The 26,703-nt window shown below is 41.9% G+C and overlaps 1 protein-coding gene across 4 annotated transcripts in view; it reads left to right on the top strand.

Moving 5' to 3' along the window:
* LOC118174102 overlaps window positions 1-26,703 on the top strand; it is a 272,434-nt gene that overhangs the window by 156,526 nt on the left and 89,205 nt on the right. For 3 of the 4 annotated variants that reach the window (XM_035339200.1, XM_035339198.1, XM_035339201.1), the window contains exon 5: window positions 8,149-8,324. In XM_035339200.1, coding sequence (XP_035195091.1) covers window positions 8,149-8,324 — 176 coding nt within the window. Of the gene's footprint in view, window positions 1-3,082; window positions 3,250-8,148; window positions 8,325-26,703 lie in introns of all 4 variants that reach the window. The other variant, XM_035339199.1, reaches the window with a different exon arrangement.

The following is a 26,703-nucleotide window of genomic DNA, read 5'->3' as shown; positions in this document are numbered from 1 at the left end:
TCTTCCACTGCTTACACGCTGTTGGTCTCACTGCCAAATGAGGTCCCTCAATCAAGCAAGTGCTGTTCCTAATCAGAGCCGGCATCCCAGGGTAATTCAGTGATTTCCTTCTAGGTAATGTGAACCATTAGTGGGTTCATACCATTTTGCCCTTATTTAATTGCACTCCAAGGAGAGGACTGAGCTGGCAGGGTAGCTGAAGGCTGCGGTGACCCGGTAAGGACTCCAGGCATGAAGGCTGCTTTTTAATATTTCATGCCCAGTCCTCGCAGCAGCCTGCAGCAGGAGGGGCTTTGGTTTCACTCGGTGCACACATGCAGTGCCTTTTATTCATTGCTGCGGAAATATCCATTTCCAAGGCTATCATATAGAATCATCAAATGTGTGTTAGCTTCTGGAGGCCCAGCAGCCCTTCCCAGAGGAGGTGAGCGAGCCGGATAGAGGTGATACTGAGACCTCCCTTTGTCCCCTTAGGAGGGTTCGGTGGCAGCATCAGGCAACACAGAACGGTTGTGTCAGGGGCAATGAATGAGACCCACAATAACAACAAAGTAAAGCCCACCGTACAGCGAAGGGATACGTTTTGGTGACCTCTGTGCACACCGGTAGGTGGGAGCATTCTCCTTGGCCCCTTAGCACGGTGGTTTTTGGATCTGCCAGGAGCAGCCTGCGGGGGTGAGTACCTGCAGCATTAGGAGGCATTATTTCTTCTGCCCTCTGCAGCCCTGCTTAGGGCTTGTGGCGGGTTTTCCCCTTCTTTCCACATAGAGGGAAGTACTCCCTGGCGAGGGACGGGCTGCTCTATTGAACATGAAGGCTGGGCAATTTCCAGCAGTAATGCAGTTTTGCTAATAGTGTTTATTTAGATCCTGTGATGATTTGCTCTTACACGGACATACTTCAGCATCTATTCTTTTTATGCACATGAACTACTTGCACTTAAGAAGGATGTTTGCAAGGATCGGATGTTCAACAGAAGCAGGGCTGAGTGGGGAAGAAAGGACTGTGAGGAGAAAGGGTGGAAAGCAAGCAGAATATTAAAAATCAGGGTTCACACCAAGGTTTGCACCATTCATTTCAGCCAGGAGTTCTGCTTACGAATCAATGTTCTCAAGAAATTTGATAGGCTGCAAAGCCAGAAGTCATTTCCTCTAGCAAGGGGTTTTAGTAAAGCAATTAGGATGCATTCATAGCTAGAGAGAAACCTCATTTTGCCTCGCCTATGACTATTGCCAGAAAAATCCAATGAGTTTGCATCTAGCATTGCAAAACTCAGATCAAGACATTGAATAAATCAAACCTGCAGTGTCTCAAGTTTTAGGGCTTTGCATGCCTGTCCCTTGTCCAGTGCATGTGCACTAATAAATCTGAACCTCTGAAAGTGAACTGTGTGCTCCTGACCACTGGGCATGTATAGATACCCCACCTCAACCTGAAGTTCCTGGCTTTCTCATACATAACATTTTACTTGATCATTTAATCCTTGCTGTTCTTAAACAGTGGCATGCTGAGAGCACACACCCAAAGACTTGGACCATGGGGAGAGAGACAGAATCATACCGATAGCTGTAGTGGTGAAGGATTTTTTAGTGTTAGCATTTTTTGTTTTGTTATAAGCCCACAGAAATTTGAGAGGTAAACCTACAATGAACTTACTTTTTCTTATTTAAGTAAATACATAATTTTATATCAAAAGCTTTCTTTTGAATAGATATGTGCTAGGATTTGTGTTTGTAGAGTTTGTGAAATCATCTTCAAGTTACCTTTTCCTAATATTTAACCAAATAATTATTTCAAAGTGAAGAATCAGAATATTGCTACTACACATAGCTGTGAAATCAGGAGCCTTGAAAGCCACGATGTCTTACATAGCATTCAGACGAGAACGTCAGAAAACAAATGAGCACAGTTAAAGACAAAGGCCTTGCCTCACTTAGGAATTGAAATTTGGTGCATCTTAGAAAGATCACTGCTTTTTTTTAGGCTAAATATTCCTTGTTAATGAACACAGTGTTATTTAAAGGAAGACGAGCTGTTGTTATCTCTGGCGTATATGAACGCAGCCCTGGAGAGCAGACTGCATTGCTTACAGCTGTTGCCAGCTTTGTGGGCTGTGGGGATAATCTTGTTCCCAGTGAATTCATTGGCAAAATTCTGATGTATTTCAGTGCAAGCATAGATGTAAATTATACATTACCGAGATACAGAGGTGATGCTGGTTTGTGCCATTTTTGCAGCACAGCTCATGACAATGAAGGATTCTGTGATGAAGTTTAGGTGAGGGGGTGACAGGATTCATTTCATGTAGCCTGAGGCTGTGGTGGCACCACCTGTGATTAGCACTAAGCTGCAAGCAGTGACCCTTGCAGCCAACTGGCTCCACATTGCCCATGGCTGCACACACCTCTGCGTGTCTGTCACACGTGAGAAATTCAATAAGGAGTGACAAAACAATATACAGAAATTACAAAAGCTTGATATTTTCCCAGTTACAATAAAGATGTTGAGAGGAAAGTAGTAAATAGAACTGTAATCACAGTTTAAAAATGCAGATATAATTTGAACTGTTTCTGTTTCTATTGTAAATAGAAGCTTGGGTGACTAAGGACTTTACAGTGTAATTAACATTTTCTCCTGATAAGCTTCATAGTGTTTTTCCCCTCTTACTTCCTTCTGCCTTTTATTTTCTCAGCTTGTTTTCCAAATACCATCCCAGCAGAGAAAAATAACAGCACTAGCTGCTGAATTAACACTCACAAATGGGCAGTTCTTAATGGAACTTCATCCTCTTTTAGTCCCTCCTCCCCAATTCCTAAACTTTCACGGGTCCCTCCAGTGATCCTTTGACAAAGAGTGTCTGTAAAACCTTGGGAAGTTTAACTTTACGAGGGTAGAGTCAAGTGAAGTGAAACTGAAGCTGTTTAGGGTGGGATTAAGGAGGAAGGAGGATTAATAACAAATGTGCTTTGGGATTTCACTTTGATAAGGGAGTCAATCCTACACTAGTATCTATTGAAACTTTCCTTTAATAGACTAATTCAGCCCTCACTGGGGTTAATCTCAGTATTTCTTTTGATTTCAGCGGCCTACAGGTCTGGTTCAAGGACCGAGTTCTGCCTTGAAATTGCTTGAATTGGAAGGATCTGTGGCACTCCAACATTACTGTTAGCTGCGAAGAGCAGGTGAATGTGCAGATCAGAGGCTGTCACCTTCAAAACCACAGATCTGCATTGTAAAAGGGAACAAAAGGTGAATCTGGCCAATGACTATATCAAGAGAGAGCATAATGAGTTGTAATACCTTTAGACAGAGCTGTGAACCAGACAGGGATGGAAAGCTAACTCGTATTCCTGACAGGGCTTGTATTCAGCCTGTGCTTTGTCACGCTCTGTGCTTTTTGTCAAGGTCCCCCCTCTTCTCGCTTAAACTGTGCCATACCTCAACCCTATGGGCTGATTTTTTAATTCTATGAGTGTTAGGCTGTTACATCTCCCAGAGTTGCTCCATATATTGAACTTCTCCTTTCCTCCAGAACCAGTGTTGTGCAGGTCTGGGTGGGCTGCTCTGCCAGGGCAGGTGAGCCTGGGCATGCTGGGCAGGCAGAGACAGGGTCCTCTCCTGCAAGGGTGCAGTCCCCTGGTACCCAAACAGGGAGAGCAGAGCAGGTCTGGTGATACAAACCAGGGTCTGTCACAGACCAGAGGTGATGAGGCAGGGCCAAGGTCAAGCTGGGGTGTTCAGTCAGCAAGTCAGGTACAGGTCTGCCTGTAATAAGGCTTGGGGAACCAAGAGGCTGAGGTTATATGCAGCTCTCAAGCAAAGCTGGAGAGACCTTTGTCATGAAAGCATCTCATAACTTTTCCTGCACAGCTCTTCCCATGGCAGTCAGACCCAAGGGTATACAACTGCACCACATCTGAGCTGGCTTGGAGCTCAAGCAGCCAAACCCCAGGGAACGGGAGAGGTTGCAGAGCCCCTGTGGCTTGCTCAGGTCCCTGACAGTCTGCTCCAGCCCTTCACAGCTGTTCTGGGTGGGCAGAATAGAGACCTATCATCTCTACTGTCCGGGGCTGTGGGACACCGAGTCACTTTCCTGTAATGCCTTTTTCCAGGTGCCCTAGGCTGAAGTTTGGATGGATGATGGATCAGGTGAAGGAGCCCGTCTCTCCTTTGCCCTTGGTGATTCCTTTTCTGGTGCTGAATTAAAAGCAGAACAGACAAAGCCAGATCAGAAGAGCTGAACAGGCTGGGAAAAGAGCCTAGAAAATGGGAATGATAGTTCAAGATGAAAATCATCTTGCTTAGCAGGGAAATAGCTCTTGGCTCCACTGATGGAAATAGTATTGAATAGCTTGACAGAGAAGTTAAAACTGGAGGAGGGATTGGAGAAAATGGTTATTTAGGAAGGAGACTGGAAAAGGGAAGTGAATGGGAAAAGAGGGGGCAAAGTAAGGTGGAGAGATGTATAGGGAAGGAGGTGTGCTTCTCTCTTGCCTTTCCATCCTGACAAATGTTTTGTGTAATTATAAAGAAGAAAGGTGTTCAAAAGCATAAATGGGACTCAGACACATGACTGCCATTCGTTTTCATTTTCTGAAATTTTTGAAGCTATTGTGGTTTTATGAGGGTCTCCCATCATTTTATCAGAAATAAAGCCTGTTAGTTTATCCAAAGCCAGCTAAAAGCAAGAGAGTTTCCTCCATTAATTTCAATGTATTTTCTACTGAGCTCTAATAAAATGCCAGTGTACCATGGCAAATTACTAAAATGAAGCTGTCAGTCAGTGCTCATGCCATCAGACCGCATTTCATGAGCTGGGAGATACGTCACCCAGCATGTCTGAAAGCACCATCAGCTGACTCAGCTTCTGCTACATAATTATGGCAAACCTGTCGATCAGTATTGTGTGCATTTTTAATGCCTTCACAGTGAGGCTTCTGATCTCTGTATTACTGATGCTAATAGTTTTGCTTCTCTCTGCAATCAGGTAACTGAAGCATGGGGGCTCTTCCTGCTTACCTCTTGCTCACATGGTTAATTATTCCTTCAGCTCTGGAAAGCAAATAGGGAGGTCTGTTTCTGTGTATTTATTTATTTATTTTTACTTTTGTTGAAAGAAAGGAAGGAAAATGTCAACACCAGGAGGTGGGCTGAGGGAGAGCAGACCCACGTAGACTATTAATGCAGTCTCTAGTAATAAGTCTTCATAAACCCTGTTAAATATTGAAGTCTAACGAGCAGCATCTCACCAGTAAGAGCTCATTATTCACCTGTCATGAAAGTGCATTTAGCAGTCTAACCCTCAGTGTTCAGCCTTCAGCAGAACTTGGCTTCTGCTCTCTGCTTTTCCCACCTATGTTGTGCTGCCCCGTGGCAGTGGATTCCCCAGCGCCATGGCAGGACGTGCAGCAGGGCTGGTGCTGAGGCTCGGGGTTCTTTGAGGAGCTCTGAGTCTGCCTGCCTGCCAGGCAGCTCACGGCGGGGATGAGGATTTTCTGGGCTATAAATCATCATTGTCATCAGAACTTAGTTTGAAGACAAATGTATTTGAGTCCCTAGGACAATGCTGAATTCCACTAATTTGTGAGCAAATCAAGCTTAACAGTATCTATAGCTAAGGACCTTAGAGGCCATGTAAGTGGTTTCCATGGTCTATCCAAATATTTAGAAAATTAATAGATAAAAGACAATTTTGCTCTTACAGATTCTAATTTATTGAAACACTAATTTAACTAATTTAGATAATCTGCATATCACTCTAGCTTACAAGCCTATCATTACAGCAGTGCAATCCCTATACTTCAACATGAATAGAACTTTACACAGATTTTTAGCTGAAACTCAACTTTAACTTTCAAAATACTTCATGCAAGCTGGCAGTTTTCGAAGGGGCTGGCCTCCTACATCTCTTAAAACTCCACTGGTTTCTTGTGGGTGCAGAGGCTGTGGAGGATCAGAGCCGTGCTTGGTGTAACAAACCATAAGCACTGTATTCGAAGTAGTGTGCAAAACCTATGGCTGTTCATCAGAAAGAGTAAGCTAGTAATTACCTTTCTTATAGTAGCTATAGGACGTTCCTGTACTACACAATATATCATACTCAACAAATGCCACTCCAGCTTCCCTAATGAATGCAAATCCTTATAATCCAATACATGTCAGAATATAGCCACCGACTCATAATCCCCTCAGTTTGCCATTTGCCTATTTCCCTTCAGATCCTAATTTGTAGTAAATCTTCTGTTTGGAAGCTGCTGTGGCTCATGATACGTTTGTGTCACGGCCAAAGTAGTAGCAAGACTGCTATCTTCTAAGGAATTGCTGTAATCAAAAACAGCTATTACGCTTGTTTCAACAGGGAGAATTAATCTATATTCACTTTCCTGTTGTCAAACTATATGCAACAGCTTCTTCTAGTAAAAGGAATGACTAGAATTGTGGCCATGGTCCCAAGCAATGAGGTATAATTTATTGATTTCAGAACAGACAAACGGCAAGAAACCTGATTTAATTTATAGAATCACAGAATGGCTTGGGTTGGAAGGGACCTTAAAGACCATTTTGAAAATGTCTAGGTCAGATAGAAACTTGTTTTCCCTTTCCAAAAGTGACACAGACTATAGGAGCTTATCTCCGTTACTTCCAGTAGAATTGGATTCCTGAGACTCTTTTCAAAGAGGGACTGGCCTAAATCTGCCCAAGTTGACCAGAACTTAAAACTTATTTTCTGGAAGAAATGTCAACACTTAATGTGTACTTACAGCCCAAATTGTTTGAAAAGATTGAAAATGTATGATTTTCTTTGTCCCAATAGAATGCAAAGGTTTAAAAATAGATTTGGAAATAGCATGATTTTTCTTAAATGAAATCAAATTTAATATTTTAAGTTAGTTTCATACTTAAATTCAGTTGTCGTAAGCAGCAGATTACTTGTCCATGTAGCTTTATGTGTTGTACACATTAGGCATATTGGTTCAGTTCAACAGTAGGTCGCTGTCGTCTAGGTTCAGGTGAAATTAAGTCATTTGATTTTCCAAGAAAAAAAAAAATTCTTGATGTTGATAGAGATTGTTTTCTGAAAAACAGCTGATTCAGTAGAATCTGATTTTAGTCAGAAATTGTTAGAATGGCAAATTGTCATTCCATGCTAACACAGGAACTGTACATGTTTTACTGTTCAGGCATGCCTGTACCATAGTCGAAGCACTGCTTTGAGTACAGCGTAGGTATTGCCAAGCTAGCTTTAAATACAGCTATTTGGATGCTGGGCATAGTAAAATTGCAGCAGGATGATATTGTACTCTGATTTGGATGCTGAAAAGCAGAACAAATTGCACCATGCTGAGAGCAGTCTCAGCTGCGTGGGCATAGTTTGTCTTTAGGCTCTATTTGTAAATGTGCAAAATTACCTAAAGACACCGAGTTGCATCAGGTAGGTGGTCAAAAGAGCCTGGATGCTGTGTTTGTGTTTGATTCCCGTGGAGGTCATGGGCCTCAGTGCTCCGTAGTTCTTCCTGGTGAAGTACCGTCATTTCTCCTGAACGTCTCTTGGATTCTCCCATCAGTAGAGTGGGAACTGTCAATATTTTCTTACTGTGCAGAGGTTTTTAATCACTTTGAAGTTAAGTCACGAAGTGATGCTGTATTATCGAAGCAAATAGCTTTAGTACCTAATGCAGAAAATGACAACGTGCTAAAATCTTAGGAACATGATGGTGAATTATAACTGATGTGATATCAAACAGCATTTGCATTTCACAGTGAGTCGACCTCTGATAAAGTAGTGGACAATACCTGAGACAAACCAGTAAGATCGTGCTAAGGCATATAACACTGGCCCGTTTGAACAAGTGCTTACAATATGTTTATACGTTTGTGCTTTTAACAAATGTAAAAGTTTATTTTCAAAATGATTCTCCAGAGCTGACTAAGAAGCGAAATATGGTTTTAGAGAGGTGCAGAAAAGGAAATTGCTTCCAAGCTGAAAATGGAATTTATTTTCTGGCACAATGGTATTGATTTATTTTTTTTTAACAAAAATCTCCTGAGAGATGAAAAAAGCATTGTTGGTAACACTTGTCTGACATAAAAATAGTTTAGTTAAAACATATTGGCATAAAAATTGAATTCATTTTTTCAACATTTCAGGACTTCCCGTTTCCTGAACCTGCAGTCACGTTTGTGAAGTTCAGATATTCTCCAGATCAAGCCATTATGGAGAAATGTGTTTTTCCCATCCTAATAATTAGTGATGAAAAGACAACGGAAATCCCTGGGATTTTGGAGGAGAGCTTCTGTCAGCACAGTCTTCTCTCTGTTCAACTGTAAGTACTCCGCAATACACAGTTAAGTGATCCAGAAGAAGTAATTTGGGAATTAGCTGGAACTTTACTGGGTGGATTATGATGGGATGTAAAACTTTTAAAATTCACAGAGACTGAGAGTTGCAGGAATAAATAACAGAGACTCATCGGGATGCTGGAGATATGCAGGCACAATTCAAAAATAAAAAAGACAAGACACAAAAAAGTGGGGGAAAAAAAAAGGAAAAAGGGTCTCAGAACACTTAGGACTGAAGGAAGGCTGGTGGCTTAGGAGCAGAATATTTTGAAAATTTGCAAACAGCTAGGAATGCTGAAGCAGAGACCATGAAAAGAAAGAAGCTGGAGAATGTAACACTAGAACGGAATATTAAGGAAGTCCCAGATTAGAGAACGGTACTGAAGTCAAAGACTGAAAACATGCAAAGTCTTTGGGTTTCTTTAATCACTTGAAGGTGGTTATAATTTTGTACATGTGTACCACTTAATCAGTGTTGATGACTAAAATATAACTCAGTTTTCCCTTATATAATTGCCCTTCACTTTAGCTGTAGTTTGAGGATTTATAGATTCTGTCAATTTTCATGTCAAACAGTCCCAGGTATTAGCCTGATCTGACAGGTAAGGTCATACTCCCTGGGGCGTGAATCCAGTAGGGCCTGTTGATGTGTGCCATGAATTTTAGCAGCTGTATAGCTAAAGACAGATGCGTACACTTGAGCCATGTGTTTGTGAAATGCCCATGTAAGGCAAGAGGAACCTCTGAAGAGGAGAGAATATCCGCTGAGCAGGACATTGCCTTACAACGTCTGTTAGGGTGAGTTTAAGTACTGGGGAAGATTAAACACCCTGGGAAGAACCACATCAATTTTGTGAAAGGAAACTTTAACAACCATCACCACAAACAAGCACTGCAGAGGCTCCCCTGATCCCAGTACTAGGAAGGCAGGGTTTGCTTCATAATCAACAGTGGACAAAGAGTCAACTAAGGCAATTTCTTGATCCCCCAAAAGGTTATGCCAGCATGTCTGTGCCCACTAGTGCCACAGGTGAGTGTCACTTCTGTGGCACATTGGCCACCTTAAATATTGTGGCTCTGACAGACAACAGAACGTAGAGTGCCAGACAATACCTCCAACTTCCTTCTTACCTGAATTCATCCTCCCACTTTTAATTCTTGAATTGTGCAGCAGTTTTGTGTGCATACATACTGTCAGTAATACCCCAAGCTTATTTTTTTCCTAATTACTTGTTTTAGAAATAGTGCAGTAAATGTTCTTAAAACTATGCTAAAGCAAAACCTCAAACTACAGCATTAGTGGCCATAGGAAAGTTGCATTTCTATATGGGCTGTTTTCACAAGTGCCTGGTGCTGGCTTGCCCACCTGAGTTCCGGCTGGATTCAGCAGGATGGGATTTTGGTGCCTGTTAAAAATGCAGGCCCCTTAGGGGCTTCTAAAATCAATCACTGTGGATTCTACATGGCTAAACACATTTTCTTTTAGTTTTGTGTCTTCATAGGGGAATTGTAGGGAAGCTGAGAACTCCCAGCACACTGTGACACAATGAGGTTATTGCAAAGGGCATCAAAATAGCATGCAACCTGAAAGCACAAAGGATCCTAAAAGGATCCCTTTGAAAGCAACACGTACTCAGAAGATAGTTTTAACACCAAAAGTTGACAGGTAATATCATTTTGGCATCTTATTAAACCATATTTTCTGCCTTGCAAACTGTGCAGGTAGCAGGACACAAATCTTATAGCTAGCCTTCATCTAGAAATGTTATTTTTTTCACTGTCTCCCTTAAAAATGTACCCTTAAATGAACAGCATTGGTAGTATTGCACCCTGGTATTTTTGCTTGTTTTTAATGCACGGTGCAGCCATTACAACAGTTTTTCTGAGGTATTGGATTTTACCTAGCACCATCTGTCATTATTTGCAGTGTTGATTATTAATTTACTCCTAGAAGTGATCTCAGATAAAGAGCAAGAATGATCCTCTCAGGTAACTGTTACTATGCAATATTTTAATTGTGCAGTTGGGTTTTACTGGATTTTTGCTTTGTAGCTAGGTGCATAGATAGGTAGATCATGCAAGGGATGGACTGCATGTAACGTTCCTTTTTTGAGGAAGGCTGCTGAGAAAGCATGTTACAACAGCCATGCAGGTCTCTTTGAGGACTTCAGAAGAAATCCATGGAAATCCATTTTCCAACCATCTCTACCCCCACACTTCTGCCTCCGTCACTCTGCCCAGAGCCAGTGTTGTGAGGGTAGGAGGTGGCTCGCATCCTCTCTGGTACCAGCCAAGCCCCCTCCATCTCACCCACAGCGCTGCATATCAGCACCAGCTTGAGGAGAGCAAGGCACACATGCACTTCCTGAGGCAGTGCAGCTTTTGTTGAACTCATCTGACATTTTCCTGTGTTCATTTCTGTTATTTTTTTTACAAATGGTCTCTCTTTCAGCCCATAAAAACTTTCACTCAGAAGTTTTTCCAAAGATTAGCACTCCCAGCAAGCTGTAGAACTGTCAGTTCCTATTATTGCATTCCTGATCTTCATTATCTAGATTTCATTGCGATAACAATGTCAATAGTGAATCATCATGTGTGCGCTCAATCGAGCACTTCGCGTTTGAAGTGAAAGCCAGGAGACAGCTGTATGTGTTGCAAGAGGAAAGCAGTGCTTCTGGGCTTTGTGTTTTCTCACCAGACTCCAAGGGCTGAAAGGCAGCACTTCAAATGAATTATCATGCAAGTGGCATAGCAGCGATGGTCAAGTAATCTTACTTTAATATTCAGTCATTAGTGGTCAATAACTGTCACCTCATTTAGCTGTTGTTGGTTGCACATCACTGGTTTATTCTTATGAATTCTGATGGATATTTTATGCTAAATAGGCTAATCCATCTTCCCAGCTGAAAAACATGAAGGTAGGTGCAAGAGTCCCCAAAGCAAGAAGAATTACTGGGAAAAAATTACAGAAGTGTAAATCAAAAAAGTAATATTGAACTTTAGAAGACAGCATACAATAATATGACACTTTATTCCACTGCTGCCTGAGGTTTATATATACTACTGTCACTTTCTTACAGTTCTCCACCACTAGTAATTTTCTTTCAATCTAATTTTTATTTCCCAAGGGTTTGCCAAGGTTAAAAGTGCTAGAAAACCAATGACTATTCACTTGCCAAAGGACAATAAATTAAATTAACCGTTGTTGGTAGCCAAGTCAGGTCAGAACTATTTATATGTAAATAGGTGAAAAACCCTGATGGCACAGTGTATGATTATTAGCAGCTCATTGCAGACTCTGTATTGAAAATTAAAGACACTGGGAAAACAATGTGTTTCCTCTCTGCTCTGCCTGCTGCCTGCAAGAAAAATATTTGAATTTCTGCTTCCATGGTGTCTTGTTATTAGTGGCCTTCCTATGCATTAGGAAGCTAATTATTCAAGGTCAAACTTGATGGGATCTTTTAGTAACTTATTTTATTTTAATTATCTTCTCATAACCGCTGTAGTAGCGATTTCCAATGGATGGTGCTAATGCGGGTAGGATTAATACAGGCCGCATCGTTCTGCTGTTGTCCAGGAAATGAGTGCTACTGCCACTGGTATTTATTAACCGTGGCTGTGTGCTCAGGTCGTACCCCTCACTAACCTTCCCCACATCCCATTCTGGGGACTAGGTAATAACAGATCATCTCATAGCATCGCCTTTGTATGCCATGCCATTTTCTCAGAAGACCCTTTGGACTTCAGCCATAGTATGAACCTTTCACTCTCTCCTGGATCCCAAAAACAGGAGCTGGGATTGTACCACAGCAAACATAAACGCTTCAGTGTCCTGGGGATTACTGATGCCTCCTTGGTGCCTGTAGTGCAGTCCCAAGGAATCAGTCACATCCATACCACCTGCTTAGGGCAGCGTGGGAGCTTTGCTTGGTTGCCAATAGCAAAAACAGCTTCTGAGGAAGGAAAAGGAACCAAGGCCGAGGGCTTCCATTGCCCTCAGCAAGGAGGGGTGCTGCTGCTCAAGGCACATTTTTTGCTGTGTTCTTCCACCTTTACCATTTATCTCAACCTCTTCCTAAAGCACAGGGCGGGACATGGCCATAGTGAATGTGGTGCCTTCAGGAGCTCACTGATGATTTACAGCCGGAGTGATGAGCATGGTGGTGATTTACATCTGGGTCCTACTTCAGTATGTAGCTGGAGAAAAAACTGCTCTAATAATGTGTATTGAGGTTTCTTTCTTGAAGTGCGTGTACACATTATGCGTGCACTGAGACTTGTCTGTGTGCTGTTTGCCTATAATTATTGTGGATTTGTTCAGAGCTGGGGTTTATAAGGCTTTGGCATTGCAGCTCTTTCTGAGAGCAGGGCACAACTTTCTGTGAGGTGTGGTGTTCGCTCCTACTCCTGTCCCAAAGGACTGTTAATATTTTCATGGAAAGAAGAATGCAAAGCCTGGCACAGAAGAGAATCAGCACAGCTCCTGCTGCGAGCAGCAGTGACATGCATGCCATTGCAGTGCTCTCACAAAGCCCTAGGAGTGGACGAGGCAGTGAGCTCTGCAGAGGTGCCTCCCGTCTGTGCTCTGTAGATTCTAGCTTTAAACAGTTACTGAAAGAAGGATTATTATGTGGAATTCCACAATTACTGTCCTGGAATGATACAGATTAAATAACAAAGAGCTCTTTTTTAATTAAGACCTTAGGCCACCGGCCAATTTTTCTTTTTCCAAGCAGTATTAAATTAGCAGGTAATTGAGATGCTGGGTGTTGGGCGTTCGCAGGTTGGATTGCTTCATCAGTTTAAGCTGCTTGTGTAAAGAGTGGTGAATTTGAACAGTTAAACACTATTTGCACGTGTAGACCAGTTCTGAAGCATTGCTAAGGTGTGTGGTCAGGCATTTTGGAAGTCTCACAGGTTGCATGTATTATGTGTTGTCCAAGTAAGTATGGCTCCAAGATATTCCCTAGGTAAAGGGACCCAGACTAATGGATCTGGACATGCTGAATACTAGGGCCAAGAACTAGCTTGCTCTCTGAGGCTTTATATATTTATATGCTCCACAGTTTCATTATCTTTTTTATGCCCCTAAATAATTCCTTTATCTTATTTCAAAAGGGCCTGTTACATGTCTTGATAGGAAAAAGGATATAGTGAGGTATCACATACACAGGGGGACATTGAGAGAAGTGGAAATGGAGTGTGAGGCTTGACTATTTCCCTGTGTCTATGATCATGGCAGTGGGAACCTCTACCTGAGTAAACAGGTACAGACTATCCACATGTATGTGCTGATCTGAGCAAATAATACTTACACGAAACCTTAAGACAGTATGTGGAGATTCTGCCATGTGATATATAAGGTGATTTTTTTCCCCGTAAAACTAGGGATTTGGCCACTTGTCTCAGTGCAACAGTATTCAGTGATCTACTTCCTTGTTAGTTCCTGACAAACATATGTATATATTCACTTCTTGCAAATTTGCTAGAACACGATATTCTTAAGAGAAAAAATCACTGTCTAGAACTTGCCCATTTCCAGAAATAAATAGATTATAGAGAAAGCATGCTTTTTTCCAGATGGTTAGCTCTGCTGTCATTTAACACAAAATCTTTTTCTGTACATTAACATTAAAAAATTGCTCTATTTGTGACATAAAAACTAAATTTTCATGAATATAACTAAAATTCAGCATGATTTTCAAAATGTAAATTTGCCTATTCTACTGTAATGTGTGTTTTAGAAGTATATTCAATGGTACAAATACAAATTTGATAAGCGATTTTGAAAAGATTCCAAATAGTTATGCTGTATTTTGATCTGACAGGTGTATTTTCTTTACCACTGAATCATTTTAATGATTGGCTTATTCAGTGTCAGGGATATTAAAGTATCAGAAAATTGTACCTATCAGAACTATTAGAAAAAGTAACAAATATTTAGAAAAATACCTAATTACAGACCTACCAGCTTTGAATAGACACCATTACATGACAATCCCAACATCAATAAAAATAACTCACCTAAAACCAGAAACTGCAACTATAAAATATTCATTATTCTGTCATTAAAAGAGAGTTAAATGTGTCTCTGATGAAAACTGATAAATTGTTTTGTTCATTTGAATAGGAAAAGATTGTTCACTGGCAGCCCTATGGGCAAATTTGTACAGAAATTGTTTAAACATTGCATCAAAATGATTTAATTATGGTTAACCATGCCCCAAATAAGTAAATGAGACAGAGAAATAGCAGCACAAGCACATCCCTGTGTTCTGTTCTGATACTGTTATTAATGTTATATTAATATAATGTTACTTAACACAGAAACACGTGGAGGTTTGTGCAAATTAAAAGGAGTAATTTGGGGAGCACAGGCTTTGCAAGATAGGCCTGTCTCTTTGTAGTGCTGATCTCTTCCGAACACTGTCCTTTCTAGGGTACTTCCCAGGATCTCTCCTTGTAGACACATGCATGTTTTGCTTGATGCAGTCTCAGGAGAAAATAAAAGGGTTGAATTTATTAATGTTCCCACTGAACAGCTAGCTCTGTAACCATATACCTAAGTACTGACCTTTTAATTTGTGCTCAACCTCATTCAACTTGTGTCTGATTTAAGATTGCACTTCAGTACTTAATTGGGTTTAATTAGCTCATCCTGTAGATTATTAAGACCTTCCTAAAGGCAATTGGGTAAGTGGTAGGGGTTTCTTCTCATAGGCAGCTGGCATGTGGCAGCAGGTTGTGGAGCTACAAGTGCAGGTTGCGTTTAAGAAGGTTTTTTAACAGGTTTGGCATTTAGACTGGTGACTCCACCTTTTTCCTGAGGCTTTATCAGACAAACTGTCTGGCAGCTTTAAGTTATTTCAGTTGTTCTGGCCAACAGTCTGCTACATATAGGTAAGCAATAGCAAATACGATGCAAAGAACTTGTTAATTATGTCTGTAGAATTTGGGGCCACTGCTTTGTGAAACACCCGTGTGCAGAGGATTTACCCCAAGTGATGCGGCAGAACAGAGATGTCAGTTCTCATTCCTAATTTGTAGAGGGGTATTGACTGAGTATTAGTCCCTAGTAATTCAACTTGTATGTGACTCGTTCCCTTAAGCCATTACAGCTTTAGGTATTTACAAGCACATCGGGACACTTGCAGCATCATAACGCTGTTACCGGTGCCAATATAACGTGCCTTTCAACACTGTTAGGTCTGGCTGCTTACAGTCAATGACATTTCCATTAAAACACATGCCAGTCTGCACGCTAATACTTGGAAAAGCCTGTGTGTACATAGCAGGCATTGATTTCACATAAAGTGTCCTTCAGTTCAGCATACCCTGAGGTTGAAATTGCAACACAGTGAATACAGCTATAAAACAGGTTCTTTAATGCATTCTGGTTCTATAAAATAGGTACATCTTCGTCCTAAATTCTGTTTGGCCAACCAGCCATCTGACTGTCCCATGAAATTTACTGTGTGAGGTACCAATATAATTTCATCACATAAAACTCATATCTAGGTTACACGGAAGTTATAGCAAAAAAAAAAAAAAGTGCAAAAACTAATTAGCAGTAAATATGTCTTAAGCATTTAATTCATCAATCACCAATGAGACTAGGTGAAAATGAACTTTATTGTCTTGGGAAGAAAATGGTCTTGGGAAGAATTCTCCTTAGATGATCTTCTTTCAAAGCATCTTTGGGCTTCCCACCGCACATCTTGGTAGCACAGACCTGCAGTTCTTGTTTTGCTGGAGTTGTATCATGGTGTGCATCAGTTGTGCAAGGCACATATATAAAGAGAGTATATAATTTTAGAATAATTTCAGAATAATTTTAGTTGGAAGAGCAACAATTAAATTATTATTACAATGGCTAGGGATTATTGTCCTTACGGTAACTGTCTGTGCTATTGCTGCAGGTCAACTACTGCCCTTCAGAAGTTTTACAAATCCACCTAGAGGAAAATATTTTCTCATTTTGCTGTGTCACCGCTCACACATACAGACCTCCTGTGAGGTGCAGTAAAATGCATGGATTACAGAGGTTACACGTCTCTTTTCTGTAAAACATACAGTTGACAGAGTCATAATAATGAATAAGAAAAATTGCCCTTGTCTGTGTGTTCCCTTGCTAATATTATGAAATCATTTGTGATCATGGGATAATTAGCAGATCTTTGCCTAAAGAATTCCTTTGAAAGGGAGACCGTAGACTGAAAATTCCCTTAGATGTTGTTAAGCAGGAAGATGAATGACTGAAAAACATTTAAAAACACAGAGCCTAGAAAGCACGTTTAAGTGACTGCATTTCTTCAGTTATTTAACAGGGAAGTGTGCAGAATGAAGGCTTAGGGCATGGAAAGGGTTTGTGAACTCTAGTAAAGACCTCCCTCATCAGAGGTTAGCAGACATCTTCAGGGACATTTGGAGAATTCTGGCTTTATAAATTGAATCCACCTCCTCCTCCAAAGTCGGCTGGGATGGGATTATTACCTTGGGGTATGCCCAATCTGCTTGTTGTCCTATAGATAATTTAAGAAAGGGATCAACGGATGAGCATTTGACTGTGGTAGGGGGATTTCAAATGATGTTCAGCAGCGTTGGTGTAGGACCCAGAGGTTTGTGCTAGAGAATCCTAAGAAAAGCTGTGAGGTCAGCAGTAACGTGTGTCCCTTGTGGATGACCCCACACACTGGCAACTGGGAGCTCTTCAGCCATCAGCAACACCGTGCCAAGGAAGTGGAGAGGCTGGGACTGAAAAGAGTAGGGACCTGAGAAATGTGGCTCTTCTTCCTGGCCTTGCGGTTCACCTCCCTCCCTCTGAGCATGCCAAGCTCCCCTGACAGAGTTATTTACCTGTTCCCAAAACACAGAAATCAAAGAGGGAGTTTTGTGTCAGAGAAATATAGCGCTCAATGTCTGAGCTCCAGCTCAGGTGTGCTCCCATGGGTGCCCAGGATGTGGCAGCAGCATGAGTGCTGTTGGAAGCAAGGAGGGCGTTGTGCCCGAGGACATCCCCAAGTTCTCTCCTGCAGCTCTGTACTTACCGTGAATGCCGAGGACAAGTGCCAAACATAGGTTGTCCCAGGTTTATATAATTATCTCCCAGAAATGCAAGTTATTCTGAGTGACTTGAAAACTCTATTTTGAATTGTTACACCTTTGGCACCTGCAGTTTTCCTTACTGGAGCAATTCAGTGTCATCTACTCAAGGTTGCTGGGGTTTTGTTTTTCATTTCTGCTTTGTAGCTTTTGTATCGTTTCCCCATCTTGTGCCAAATGGAAGTCAATACCATGTAACAAGATGAATTTTCTGATGTTTTTTCCAGGCCATGGGGCCCCTGCAGCTCCCCAGTGAGCCAGGCAGCAGAATGGGGATGCTCTGGGGCTGGATGGCAGGGGAGCAGCAAGAAGCTCCTTGCTAGGTTGGAGGTTGCCTGAGGTGAGGGAAGGAAGGCGGAGAATTTATTGGCAGAGAGCAAATTTCAGCTTTAAGTGCATTTTTCCAGCACTTCATTTCTGCTGTGGCATTGTGTTGCCTTAGATATGGATCAGCGAGGTCTCACAGTCAGAACGATGCTCCAAGGGCAAGTGGTTTGGTGCTGCAGCTCTGGAGAGGCTGAAAAACGTGCAGGAGGGCTCCGGTTCCAGCTCTGTGCTAACAGTAGCACGCAGGGCCAGCCTTCAGGCTCTGGTAGCAATACTGCAGCCAGCACCATGGGGTGTAATACCTGAACAAGGTTAAACCTTAAACATGCCTGCAAAGACCAAACAGAGGCTTGGCTGCCTGCTTTGTTATTGTCACATTTAATGTGAGTTTAATTTTAGTTATTGATGGTACATCAGATGATACCTCCCTTTATGTGGAACTTTAGCAACTTGCTCTGGCAAATGCTGCAATATTCTTGTGCTTCTTTGTTTCTTCCTCCCCAAAATGAGATGCAGTTGTTCTAACAGCCTTTGGCAATTTGGTGAGGAACATGCAGGTGTAGTTTGCTTTGCACATGTTCCTGCTGCGTCTAGGGGTTGTTTACTGCTCAGCTGAACAAATTGCCCAGCGTCCTTCTGGATGTCTTGAGCTGTTTAGCAGTGAAATCAGAAATTATGTCGCTAGGACTTTCGTTTCTCACTACGTGTGAACCCAAACAAATAGTTTATGAAGGGTCCATGCCCAGTGTTCCTGGAGAAGCTTAGAGGAGAATCCCTCCTGGCATTATTTCTGCAGAAATCTGTGTTGTTTACCCCTCTGATCGACGTGAAGGACTTTCCAAAGGGCCCATATATCTGCTAATAATCACTCTCTGTAATAGAACTCTGCAGATGGTTTTATTTCTTCCCATTTGTGATCTGATCTGATATACTTTGGAGTATATTTATCTTTCCATGACAGTTCCTTTTTAGTTTTTAAGTGAACAAATGCCAGTGTTTGAGAAGTTAGGAACAAATAACTGATAGCACATTTCAGACCCAGAGCAGGAGCACTATCTGGTTACACAGGTTTGCACATAAATTGTGTACTTTTCCTTCTCTTCTGCACTCCTTTCATTTCAAATAATTGGACCAGGTACCTCCTGTGCTAATTATCCCAAACTCCCCCCGTTGACCCAGACCTCCAGCAGTATCAAAGTGCCTTTCAGCTCTGTTGAGAAATGCAGTAATGCAGTTAGTAGGTGCAGATACCACTGCTGCAGGGCTGTGCAGATACTCAAATGCTCATCATTGTGTAAGCTACAAAGCTTTTCAGACTGTTGAGAGAGAAAAAGAAGCACTTTGGGGAAAACTTTTGTTGCGCAGGTGGCTCTTGCCATACTGGGAGGTGGGAGCAGAGCCGCAAAGGGGCGATGCTGCCTGCTCCCACGGAGGGCTTTCTCCTAACATACGGCATTTATGCAAGCGGTGTTGTGTTAGGGGGGCTAGGAGGCAAAGAAGTACCTCTTGTCTGTAAAGTATTCTTCCTTCAGTTTAGCTAGATTGTCGTTTTCAGTTAACTGGAGGAAAGTGAGTGTTGTGGTGTTGCTGGCCTCAGCAATCAGGGTGTAGGGCTGTAACTGTTAGATAGCAAAGGGGTTCGCCGTGACATCAGTGCCTGGATCTTAATAAATAAAACCACAGAAACATCTAAAATGATGTAAAAGTCTCACCTTTTGTTACTGTTTTCCAACATCCCCCACTCTCAAATATGGTTGAAATGGCAGGAGGGTAGCAGGTGGGGGGTGAACGTGCTGCACAGGAGTGCTGCCTCTGAAATACCAAGTTCCCATTCAGTTCTTTGTTGTGGCAAATGGCTTTTTCATTTAGTCACGAAAAAATATTCCGTGTGTATAAGCTGGAAACTAGACCAGAGCACTGACAGGCTGAGGTAATTTAGAAGCTTTTTAGGGAAACTTTAAAAATTTTTAGGATTTTCTAATTTTTTTATTTTATTTATTTTTATTTATTTATTTTTTTTAATGTGCCTTCTTCAAATTTATGTTAGTTTTCCATAAAGAAATTCTTTGTGGAGAATGGGTGGACAGGCAGTTTAGAATAGCAGAGGTTCTTTCTATAGTGAAACAATCTGAAAAATAGAGGTTATTTAGTGTGGTGTTTGCTAGGTTTTACATCTGAATCTATCTGCATATCACACGTACTCTGCAGATGTGAACAGATGCTGAAAACAGTTCTTTATTTGTGGTAATGATTACTCTAAAGAGCTTTCTGTACTGGAACTGCAGAAAATAGAAGTACAACACTGTGTTGATTCAAAGTGATGATCTTAAACTACCGTATAAGCAATGTTCTTTGAAGGTTTCCCAGAAGTTAATCACATGCATGAGTGCAGTGGTGATTTCTTTTTTTGTGTGATAGATGGACTATAGGTTTTGGCCTTGTAATATATTTGCTGGTTTCCAGCTATTAAATATTTATAATAGTATTCTAGGAAATCTCCATTAAGAACACATGAAACCTTGAAGCATATTCTAATCTACAACTTAGCTAAGTTTTTGTGACAAGGGGTGAAAGAGAGAGACGGTCTGCAAATATATATATATTTACGCAAGATAACAGGAAAGTTATTCTGGCTGAACAATGTTAAAAGAAAAAAAAATCTCTTTTGGTTTTGTTCCTTCTCTGCAGGTTTTTTTTTTCTTTTTCTTTTTTCTACGCGGAATAAAAGGTTTGAGATAAATTCCCCAGCATGAAACTGTGCAGTCCCAGATGGTTGTTGTGCTGAACCTGTCAGTAAATTCAGTGTGTCAGGTGATCCATCTGAGGTCCCCTGACATCCATAACCCCAATAATTACTGCAGTAGCTCCAAGATAACGTCCAGGTTATACTGCTGTGGCAGCCAGCTTGTCCTCATGTCAGTGTTGGAATTGGGCTGGAGGCCAGGGTCTCTAGGAGCAGCCCCTCACCACCTCTAAGGACTAAGTACTTGAAAACAATCTATGGGAGAAGTAAACACACAATATGAGAGCTCTGTGGTCTGAATCTTTGCTTCAGAATAAACCGATAGAAATTCATATTCTGATATGGAAATGGTGGGAACGATCAGACAAGGTCGGCTGCCCTGAAGGCTGAGCTGCTGTGTTCCCCCAGAGCAGACCCCTTGTTGAAAGCTGTATCGCGTACAGCGAGAAAAGCACTGCTCTTCTTTGGGTGCTGCTTTGGGGACGAAGAGTTCTAGAGGGTCTGTGACATTTATTTTAGGGGAGGGACTGTAATAACACAAGGTAAGAACAAAGCAGGAGTAAAATAGATTTAATATGCAGATGGAAAAATATTGTGCTGCTTAATTAGGAAGGGAATGATTTGGATCTGTGAAACTTCATAGTTAAACTCTTGCTGTGGGGGATTTAAAGGTCCCCCACGTCTTTGAAAATACTGTAGAGAGGATAAAAGTTCTATCACATTTACTAGAATACTTCAAAAATAAGATGAGGAGGTGCTACTTTCTCTCTTCTTTTTGAAAAAGAAATACAATTCTGCCCTGGGGTGCTTCTGCTAGACCTGAGAATGGCGTGAAAGGAACGTCAATGACACAGGCTTTATTCTTAATTTCCAAGCAGGAATGTTTGTTCTCAGAGACTTACCTGGAGCAATTTGCCTGTATGACCAAGGTCATTTCTTCAAGGGCTGGAAAACAACTCTCTTTCTTTAATGTCTCGCTCATATACCTGGAATATTAACAAGAATAAGAAGTAGCACCTTGTTCAGGTCCTTTATTTCCCTTAACATGTTTATTAGAGCAGAGACCAAGGCCTGGCTTTTCTGTTCAGCTCTTCTCGTTGTCGGTTTCTGCTGCCGACGCTGCTGTTCCTCTCTCCTTCCAAACAGCAGTATTTGGTTTCCTTCGTTTGAGGCAACTTTGACCTTTTAAGCTTGCCATACAAAACACTTGAGGCTTTTATTCCGCCTGTATGGATCCCTAATCGTGCAATGTGTTACGCAGTTTATGTATTAAAATTTAGATTAGGAAATGAATATATTTTGCTACTTTATTTCAGCTATCATTAAGCTTTAATTTTACTTTCTGCTGTCTTGCTTTGGTTGATTTATCCTTCCAGTTTCTTCAGCTCTTAAAGCTCATTTAAAGTCTGATTATCTTTTTTTAAAAATAATAATAATAATAATGTGTCCTAAACTGTGGTATTTATGTATGAATGTCACGATCATATACCAGTAATATGGAAATATATTGGCCAGCCAGAAGTTTGCGCTTATCTAAGGGATATAGCTTTGTTTCCTTTTTTGCTCTGTTTTCCAAGTGGAACATGCTCGCTAGCTGCTGGCTCAGTGTGAAATACGTACACGTGGCGTTGGACATTAAAGCTGCGTGAATTACCTGTGGTAAAAGACTTACTCATTTGCTCTAAGGGGAAACTAAGAGTCAGAAGAAATGTGGAAAGATGGTGAAATTTCTAATAATAAAAAAGAGACAGGTCATATTTCTGAGCATGTGTTTCTCATTGAGGAATAACTTCCATCTCTGCTATAATCTAATAGACTTTATCTATATGATTCCACTTGAAAAATAAAAGGCAGTTACAGATCAACAGGCAGGAACTGTGGGCACAAGAACTTCACTAGAAAGGAAAAACTTGGAACCTTTTCTTTACTGGTGTGTGTAAACAAGCATAAGCAGAGTCAGAATAAGATAATACCCATAAGACGTTCCTGACTAAAAGTTAATAATCCCTTCCCTGATCTAATAGGAAACCCAGGACATTTGTAAATTATAAAATTGCCTGGGTGGCATAAAAATAGGAGGAGATCTGGGAGTGGAAAAGTGTAATATAGAAATATCTAGATGGAAAACACAACAAATGCGGATTTTTTTCAAAAGTCCTTTTTGTCCTTAAAAAGGCAAGAAGTCAGCTACTTCTGTGCACAAAGGAAGCGGAGAGGGTTCACAGACACTTGCACTTAAATTCATATTTAGAAGTAGCTTTCTGCTTTTTCTTTGTGTGTGTGTCTGCCCAGCTGTAATTACCCACCCTCCTTTTGCTCCCGTTACACACTTTGTAATGTTTATCACTAACCCAAGAAGCAGCGTATTCCTGGGTGACAAGATTTAATTAAACTTCGAGTGAAATAATTAGTGAGGGTATCTCGAAAGGCTGTTTAAAATCAATGCAGCACCGAGGACCAAATAGAGTTAACACTGTCACCAAAGATCAAAGTGGCCGAGGAACGTGCCGGCAGCCGTAACCCCCAGCTATGGGCTGAGGAGGAAACGTGCTGAAGCAGCTGTGATTTTTCTGCCTCTCGGGTCCTATCTGCAAATTGATTTGACATGGAAAATTTCCCTCGGGAAGCTTAAAAAATGGTGAATTTCCATTAATTACATACCGGAGAATGTTCTTTCTGTCATTTATAACCCATTAGGACATTTTTTGGGGGTGTTTGTCTCTGCCTCCCGTTGTCGATGTTTTCTGCATTGCTGACGGAGGTGGGCTGCCGGTCGGTCTGGTGGCTGTTTCCCCTTGTGTCACGTAGCTGGAGGCATAGAAGATGATGAGTATGGAGATTTTCATAGGATCAGAGGAGAGTTCAGTGCCTAAAGCATGGGGGCTCCCCAGGCATGCCATAAACCCCAGCCCAAAGGCACATTCTTGTGTATCTCTGATTCAGGAGACCAAGGCAGAGACTTCTCTCTGTGATGCGTACCCTGCCATTTCCTTCAAGTAGGATGCTCTTATCCCTTTGCGGAGGAGCAGTTTGTACTGAGAACCAAATCCTAGCGCTGCCTGGGGACTGTTCCTACCTAAATATCGTCAGCGGCTGATTTCTGCAGGTGCTGGATCAAGGTGCTGTACTCAATGACACAGGCTGCAATGCCATTATCTCTCTAGAAGTCTCCAGGCATCCAGATACGTGGTTGGCTCCTGGGGTTTATGGCTTTACGAGAGTGCCTAATCCATAAACTCAGCAGGATTTCAAACTGGCCTTTTATACGTTTGCTAGGACTCTTCAGAGCTACGGCATTAAGTATGGACAGCAGGAGTTTGGCAAAAGCCACAGCCTCGGTACACGAGGTGATGGCGAGATGTGGTTGGTGAGGGAGGACTTCTCTCCCCTCCAGGTGGGAAAACGTGTAGCCCCGTGGAAACTGCCTGTTGTGCCTGCGTGTGGGGAGGAGGCTGGGACATTCACAATGTTTCCGTAGGATTTATAACTGGACTCTGCTGATTCACATTGCCTGAAGCTAAGGGCTGCACGTCTGGGTAGAAACCTGGCAAAAGTATCACGAGCTGCAATGCCGGGAAGGGATTTAGTGGGTGTGTGCCATACATTGCAGGTTTGTCATCTCTTTTGAGCTGTGCTGTGCTTGGGATGAACTGTGAACATCTGAATAATTTATTCAGAAAGTTATGCTAACTCTGTATGGCACAGAAACCCTGGAGACTAGTAAATAATTAATAAAAACTTTTTTTTTTTTTTTTTTTTTTTTTTTTTTTCTCTTCTGCGGCCCTGTCCTTGTTTGAGTCACTCAAGTCTTGCTGAATATTTTGATCAGTCAACTGCAATATTCTGGGCCTGGAGTGCCACAGTCCCTTCAGGGTTTCTGTTCTGAAGAAAAGTAACTCCTCCACAGGTCTGTAAGAATTTCACCTAAATAATTAAACTCAAGAACAACAGAGCATGTTTGTGATATGTTGATATATACCTACACGTGCACACAGGCACGTATGAATAAAGTAAAACGGAAGCCAACCTGTCAGCAGCAAGCGAGAGAGCTGCCACCAAACAGGATGAAGTGTGGTCTGAGCAGGCGTGATGCCAAAGTGCTGCAGTCTGATAACAGGTCCTTCCCCAGGGACTCAGCACCGCCAGGGTCAGGCAGCATTGGAAAGCAGCTAAAAAGCTGCTGCTGTTGTTTCTTAATTTTGAAGCAAGGATTCAACTGCAAAATTTAGGCCGGCCTGCGGCAGGGAAGGGACTTCTGCCTGAGTACAGCGAGGTCTCTTCATGTGGGGGATTTAGATTATTTTTACACTTAGTCATTATTTTATTGTCCAATTCATTTGCAGTCATACCAATGGGAAGGAAAATAAGCCCCTTGAAACTATTTGGCCCAGTTCACTTTTCTTCAAAAAAAAAATCGATAAGAAATTATGATATTGTTTGATTTCCTAATAGCCAAGACACTCTTGCAGATGTCTAATACATTGTCTTCTCACTTAGTGCTCTATGATTTGTAGTAGCTATTGTGCAGTTGAAGTTTTTTTCCTCTGTGAGTCCAAACTGCTTTGCCATTACTGTTTTTTTTTTTTGTTGTTGTTGTTGTTGTTTTTTTTTTTTTTTTTCCGGGGCTACTGCTGAACTGTTAAGGTAGAGGATCTGGAATGAGTCTTCGGACAGCAAGAATAAAGGTGGAGACTTGAGATTTACAGGGTAATGAAAATGACATCTGCTTACATGATGGAGGGAAGGGATTTTTAAAAAAATCTGGTTTTTGTTCTGTTACCTGTAATTTGTTAAACATGGTGGGAGAATATTGCCATCACCTCAGCAATCATACTGAATTGGTATAAAGATACCCATGGTGTAGCTGCTCTTTCATTAGGATTTATGCATATAACAAAAACATTTTCCTAAATGCCCTTTGGATAATTAAACAAGTGTCTCTGTCATAGCAGGCTCTGAATAACGATGACGTCCTGGGAGGTAATCATCGCTCCAACAACCACAATCATAATCTGCAGAAAATGAAAATACACTTAACCAGCAAACCATGCTGCTCTCCGTGAATCAGCAAGGCACGCGGGCATTTCATCAGGCTGGATGAATAACCAAATATTTACAGTGATCTTGGCCCTCCAGTGATGAGAGCTGAGGAGCGAGGAGTTAGGGGACAGCGCCTGGGCAGTGCCTGCAGTGAGCTCAGGCCTCCTGGGTGGTGCTGCTCTGCCGCTGCTCTTTGTAGTTCCCCCTTGGAAGGAATATTTTTATTTAAGGAATATTTGTAGGGGAGTTGCAGCTGTATGTGGACGGCCTTGAGGTGCAGGACCTGTGGTAAAGCACGCACAGTGGTTTGAACGGGGCTGACCATGGGGTGCTGGGCTGGAGCACCAAGCCCACTCCGGTTGCTGCAGCTGGTTGTGCCTGCAAACTTCTGAGCTGAGTGGCTCTGTCATACAGCTGGTATAGTACGTACTGTGTCGGTGTAACAGAAAGCTGGTGTATCTAATGCAGGAAAGGAATGTTAGGAGCTATGCCGGACAGAAAGACAATTTTTTTGGAGTGACTGTGACAATGCAACCCATTCCCAAGAAGTTCCTAGTAACTTTGGAAATGAGAGTGGAAGTTGATGTCACTTGAAAAGGTCTCGAGAGATCTGCATGCGTCCCAGACAGGGCTTGACTCCAGCATCACATGCAAGGTCAGGAGCTGAGGCGGGACACAGCAGAGCTGAGAGGCAGCACTCAGTGTCTTGCCGGCTCCCCAGGGCCACCTCCGCCTGGCGGTACGCAGAGCTGTTTCGGTGAGCTGAGCTGGCAGGAAACTGATCCTCTCCTTCCCCAAATCCCAGGTGGTCACCTGGAAAAATCCTAGAGGGTGAACTTCTGGACAGATTGATTTGTGGCATTAATAATGGGCGAGTTCTAAAATCATCGGTGGCAGGAAGAAATTTGACCTGACCCAGACAGAAGCAGGAGTGGGAACAGCAGGGAAAGAAACATTCAATAAACAAAGGGCAAAGCAGCAGGAAGGGGCTTAGCACCTGAGACGTGTTCTCTCTAGCAAATTTGAAATATCATGTGTTTGAAGTATCCGTATCATAAATACCCAGGCATCTGAAGGTATCTGTCAATCTTTCAAGATGCTGAGGTTAAAACCCAGAAGAGAGAAAGGAAGCAGATGGCTTTTCATCC

This window comes from Oxyura jamaicensis, chromosome 14 (genome assembly GCF_011077185.1).
Source record: "Oxyura jamaicensis isolate SHBP4307 breed ruddy duck chromosome 14, BPBGC_Ojam_1.0, whole genome shotgun sequence".
Classification (NCBI taxonomy): Eukaryota; Metazoa; Chordata; class Aves; order Anseriformes; family Anatidae; genus Oxyura; species Oxyura jamaicensis.
Note: the sequence above shows the minus strand (reverse complement) of the source record. Positions and strands in the feature narration are given on the sequence as shown.